General features: G+C 37.0%; 1 protein-coding gene across 1 annotated transcript in view; it reads right to left on the bottom strand.

The window, feature by feature from the left end:
* Positions 1–3,915: 3,915 nt before the first annotated feature.
* Positions 3,916–6,000, bottom strand: part of nsg2 (neuronal vesicle trafficking associated 2) — a 44,023-nt gene continuing 41,938 nt past the window's right edge. Inside the window, exon 5 of the mRNA XM_079586542.1 lies at positions 3,916–5,085. Within this exon, the coding sequence (XP_079442668.1) occupies positions 4,894–5,085 (192 nt within the window). The 3' untranslated portion in view covers positions 3,916–4,893. The remainder of the gene's footprint in view (positions 5,086–6,000) is intronic.

Genomic DNA, 6,000 nt, shown 5'->3' with positions numbered 1-6,000 from the left:
TTAGAAAGCATAACGACTAATGATGAACTACAACTCAGGGAAATGGTAAAAATGAAAACTGTGACTAGAAATTAAATAAGAAAATACAACTAACCATGACCATGATATGTATCCGATCAATGATACAATATGTTCAAATTATCTTTTGAAAACCAGTCTCACAGATTTTGTTCTTGTCAAGTACAGTACAGTCCAGTTTACTATAGACTTTTGAATTAATACTCTGTTAAGTGTCAGAGTTATGTTAAGCTTCATTGTGTTTTTATCCATCTGTTTTGGTTTCTTACATATGCTTTCAGTGTAGCACACTCTTTACCCTTTTTAGTTTCCTTGGGTACTCATGAGTTAATGATTATACTCGCCTGTCTCTCATTTAGTTCCATTGTTAACCTTGTGTATATATGCTCCCAGTTCTGTTCAGTCCTTTGTCAGTTTTCGTCATTATGTTCTGGTGTAATAATTATCTTCTGGAGCGGGATCGACAATATCCTCGGTCAGATGCTGCTGTTGGGGGAGGATCCCCGTTCTTTCACTGAGTTTGAGGATTAAACCTTGTGGGTATTCGGATGCTTTGAGAACGACGCCATCACCAACACCCACTCCCCAGCACATATTCCATCACCAGCAGTTATCGTTCTGCCCACACCAAATATAATTCATCATCCTAGCCCGGAGAGTCCCAGACAACATGAGAGATCTTCCACTGCAGACCTGGGTTCGAAGCCTGAGCCCACAACAAATCTAGAGCCTGAGCCAATGCCCGCCACAGACCATGTCCGAGAGCTGCCTTCCACCATGGAGCCAGAACCAGCCAACGCATCTGTCCCAGAGCTAGAGCCGGATGCCACTTCCATCCCACACCAGGTCCTTTATGGAGTCCTCACCATGGGGGTATTCCATTCCCGAGACAGTAGAGGAGCGCTTCCCACCCCTGAACTCGCTCCAAGTCACCTGTTTGACGATCCAGTCCCACTCTGTTACCTTCCCTCCTTGTTGTCTCCATCGTCTCCACTGGCTCCATCAAGTCAAAGTCACTCACCTGCTCCACTATCTTGGAGCTCTTTGGCTCTGCCGTCGCCACTGACTCCCGTCAGCTCTTTGGTGCCGCCTTGGGCCACTTCACCACCAGCTCAGTATTGTGTGGTGGATCTCCTGGCTGGACCTCGGCCTGTCAGTCCTTTTGCTAAGCCTCGACTCTGGACTGCTTTAGCTGCAATGTTGTCCGTCATTACTAAGGATCCACCAGGCTCCCTCCTCCCTCCAAATCCACCTGTGATATCACCTAGGGCTGTTGTCCCTGTGGCTTTCCCTGAAATCTCTGCCTTGCCTCCATCATAAAAGTGCTCCACACGGCTCCGGGGGGTTAATAAAGGCCTTCTGAAGGGAAGCAATGCGTTTGTGTAAGAAAAATATCCATATTTAAAACTTTATAAAGTAAAATAACTAGTTTCCGGCCAAACAAACTTACGGATTCCACTGAAGTCTAAGCACAACTTTTTGTTCATGTGTTTTGGTTTCTTTTATGTCCTTTCTGTGTATGTCTCTTCTTATTTATCTTGGTTACTCATGAGTTAATTATTATGTTCACCTGTCTCCCATTTAGTTTTATTGTTAACAATGTGTAAATATGATCCCCGTTCTGTTCAGTCCTTTGTCAGTTCTCGTTCTTACGTTTATGTGGTAATAATTATCTGTGTATTCTCCAAGTGTTTATTAAAGTATATGTGTTTGTAAAATTCCACGTCATGCATCTCCTTGAGTGCATGATATATGTGACAGTAAGGATAATTCAAGAAAATATCACTGCTCATATATTGCTGTTTAAGCTCAGGAGACCTAAATGAGAAGTTCTCAATAATTATTTAATCCTCAACTTCGTCTGAAATGTTTCTCTTAAATCTGCTTTGGGGATTTGAAGTAAACAAAATTAAATTTAAAATTGATCTAAAGGTGATGATACACGAGTAAACTTTAGATCGGTCATGGGCCCTGTGTCTCACCTGGTTCCCTGTTGACGGCAATATTTCCCAGCAACATTGCTCAAAAAGTTGAGTGCATGTTCATTTAAAGGGGAAAAATGTTTGTCTTGTAACATTTAATCAATAATTTGCCTCTCAAATGACTTTCCTCTTTAACTGACATGACCTAATAATAATAACCAATTGCCAACCTTTTAATGATCTCATCGATTCCTGTTTTTTCTTCTTTTGATTGTTTAATAATCCAAAATAAATAAATTAATTAATTAATTTTCTCTATTTAATATAATTGTTGGATAAATAGTTGATGGTATTTTAAAGTATTAAAATAAACAATATGTTTCTTAATAATATTGAATCCAAATGCTCAGTATTTAGTTATCTTTTTTATATTCATTTCACATCTATAGCCAATTGATTGAATCACTATATCCATGGCAGTTGTTTTTCGATCTGTATCTTGACATTCAGGATGTGGCTCAGTCTTCTCAGCATGAGAGAATATGAGGTGGAGAAAAGTTTGAGCAGACAAGATGAACAGGGCTGCTAATTAGCCAAGCAGAAATAAACCAGCTGTCAGTGAAATGTGCGTGCGACTGCTGTGCTTCACTCATGAGACTCCCACCCACTCAGAAGAGAGGAATTGTGAGCATATCGAGTCAGCGGAATGATTGTCAGTCAGATTCATCAAGTCGTTGGACGTGGTTTTAAGCAGTTAAGTATTATATTTTTGAAATGTATAGTTTACGAGGCTATTGGTGTGTTGCTATTACACAAATATTAAATACCCAGGTATCAATTATGATAAAGGAATATTCTATAGCTATTTTAAAGCTCAGAAGACTCAGAATGGATAGGCCACACAAAAAGGAAAATTCTGTCATCAACTTGCAATCTCATTTGAATCCTTAATATATGTGGAAGACAAATGGAGATATTTAGTTAAATGTGTACGTTGTTCCTTTCCATATGATGAAAGTGAAAATAAATATTACTATCTGGCTTCAATATGTAGCCTACAAACATTACCATGAAACTATCCTAATAGTAGTGCATAGGACTACTATGCACTATTTTCCAATATTTCTGAAGACAGATGATGTGTAAGAAAGATCTAAGTCAATGATGATGGGATAGTATATCACGCTTTTATTTATGTATTTGTTTAGTTTTAATTTATAGTGTCCCCTGAGTTTTCAGTTGTTTCATTTATTAGCAGTTTTTCCTAAAATTACTTTGGTGAGATTACTTCCCTTTGTGAAAAAAGAAGTACCCTTCAGCTAACTTTTAAAAATTACTTAAAAAGTACTTATTATGGAAGTAATATGCTTTAAAATATTATATAACTTTTTTCAGACTTAATTGCATGCCAATTACAATTAAATGAATATGTACAGTATATTAAATCTTATTAGCTGACCTTTACAGTGTTTTTTTTATTACTTTTATTGTGTTAGAAATATGGTAAAAAATTACTGCATTTAAGGTGAATGAAAATACATTTAATGATATTTCTGTTAAAACTTGGGTCAAAATGTCATGTATTGAAATACATTTGTAATTGCATTGTTAATGATGAAGTTGCAATTTAGAATGTGTAAAATATATTAAGTTTAAATATTGAATAATGCACTACAGTTAAATGTATAATCATGTTCATTACATGTGTATGTTAGTCAACATCAAAATGTGTACTTCTTCAAAGAACGACAAATATTGTTAAAAATTTTAATTCGACATAATTACTAAGTTACTTATAAAAGTGTACTTATAAAGTGCGCTTACTTTAAATGCCCTTAAGTGATCTTTTAATTCAATAATGATACATTATTTGCAGTTTTATTAATATTCTTTGAATATTTGAAGTACACTACGAGTGCAAATCCATTACCCTGCAAGAACCAAAAGACACAAACAAGAGCAAAAAGACACAATTGAACACCTTGTATATCTTTATTATTTTCGACCTAAAGGATACACAATCAAAAATACTCAAGGCTTGCTACATCTCAACTAACAACAGCACAAGATTTCAAAAATCCCTTTTTTTTCTGACAACGAATATAAAAATGGAAAAAAGAGCAGACTTGTGACCAAACATAGCAGAAAATCAAGCTTTGGCAGGAATTCAGATGAGACACTTCACCATATCTCAGAATCCAAGGTTTCGCCCCTGGTTAAATGCAAGCATAGACACCAGCTAAAGCAAGTCGCAAAGCTCTAGACACCTCCATCCATTGAGAAACAGTGAGAATATTACAATGTATCATATGGAGATACACAACATGGTAATTGCTCTCATGAGTTATTTACAGTGAGGTTCAAAGTAGGAACCATAACATTCTGTACATTTGCAATATGTATTTTTTGCCATTTTAGTTTTGGCCTATATCAATGTGTCATTAATATGCTGTAACGGGTCGTACTCGTACATAAAAATGAGTCTAGCGAGTTGGTTTTGTGTTTTCATATTCTAATGTGAGAGCATGTATGTGTATTTTCTGTTGTTTCAGAAAAAAAGCACAAAAACTCCCTATTTATTATCATGCCGTTCAAGATTGTTGTTACCTAACTACATACTGTAAGGGGCTTATGGGTATTCTGCTTCGACAATGGGTCATTGACACTCACAGACATTGTGGGGAAAACCGCTTGACAGGATTTCAGAGTCATGCCTTTGTACAAACAATAGTTGAATATTAAATACAAAAAAAATAAAAAATTACAACAAAAATAAATATTAATAAATAATAATAATAAAAACAAGCATATGATTAAAACTACACAGCTAAAAAAAAATTAAACAATGGACATATGAGACACAAATGGGCCTGTAGAAATATTAGGGGAATAGGGAATGGCGTTGATGCAGGTGGACGTGATGAAAACCCTTTAAAAAGCAGTGTGTGACATCTCATTGGCTGTCTGTGTTGGGAGGCTTGGCATCATGTTGGGCACTGCCCGCAGGGAGCCACGGAGAGACCGAGCGGGAGGTGGTCTGCTTGGCCATGCTGTAGTGGCTGATGACGGTGTAGAAGCGCCCGCGGCTGTTGGCGTCCTGGGCCGTGTAGTAGGCCTCCAGAGAGGCAGGGATGCAGCGCTTGTGCTTTTGAGAAAGTGTAAATGTGTAACGTTACAACTGTGAATTTAGACTCTTGGTTTTGTTGAACAAGCAGTATTATCATTTTCAATGCCTCAACATGACAAATGTGCAACACACACATCACTAATATTCTGTCACTGTCATAGATGAATGTACTCATTGTTTAAGAGGATCTATTATGCCCTTTTTTAAAGTCTTGATTTTGTTTTTTGGGTCTACTCATGGTTGAATGCATTTAAATGAGTAATAGAGTGCAACATTTGGGTTGCGGAAGAAAAAAACTCCATTATTTTTCTTTATAGGGAAATGGTGGTATAATGCCCTTTTCACAAGATGTAAAATAAGTCTCTGATGTCCCCAGAGTGTGTATGTGAAGTTTTAGCTCACAATACCCCACAGATATTTTTATATAGCATGTTAAAATTGTCACTTTTTGAGGGTGAGCAAAAACACACCGTTTTTGTGTCTGTCCCTTTAAATGCAAATGAGTTGCTGCTCCCGGCACAGGGGGCGGAGCTTCAACAGCTCGTGTCCTTTTACCTCACACACACATGCACTGAAAATTTCAAAAACGTTTAGCCTTTTATGTTCAAACCGGAGTCAGACAATGATGGAGAGACTCAAGAAGAAGTGACAACATATAGAAGCAACAGGACATTTCTGAATGGTTAGTTGATGAATTTATGTAGCTTATGTGTAGTTATCTTCTATTAATTGATTATCATATTCTGTCTTGATAATCTATAAATCGTGTTCCGGGGGCGGGGTTTATGTAAATTTTAGGCTTGGTGATGTCATTAACCCGGGAGGAAGCTTTTGTAGTTCCTACCAGCCGTTTGTTGTAGTCCTTAAAAAGCAATTTCTTTAAAAGCAAATATCTCCCTTTGTTTTGAACTTTGAGCATTGTAACTTTGCAGA

Source organism: Phoxinus phoxinus (assembly GCF_949152265.1).
Source record: "Phoxinus phoxinus genome assembly, chromosome: 17".
NCBI classification, from domain to species: Eukaryota; Metazoa; Chordata; class Actinopteri; order Cypriniformes; family Leuciscidae; genus Phoxinus; species Phoxinus phoxinus.
Note: the sequence above shows the minus strand (reverse complement) of the source record. Positions and strands in the feature narration are given on the sequence as shown.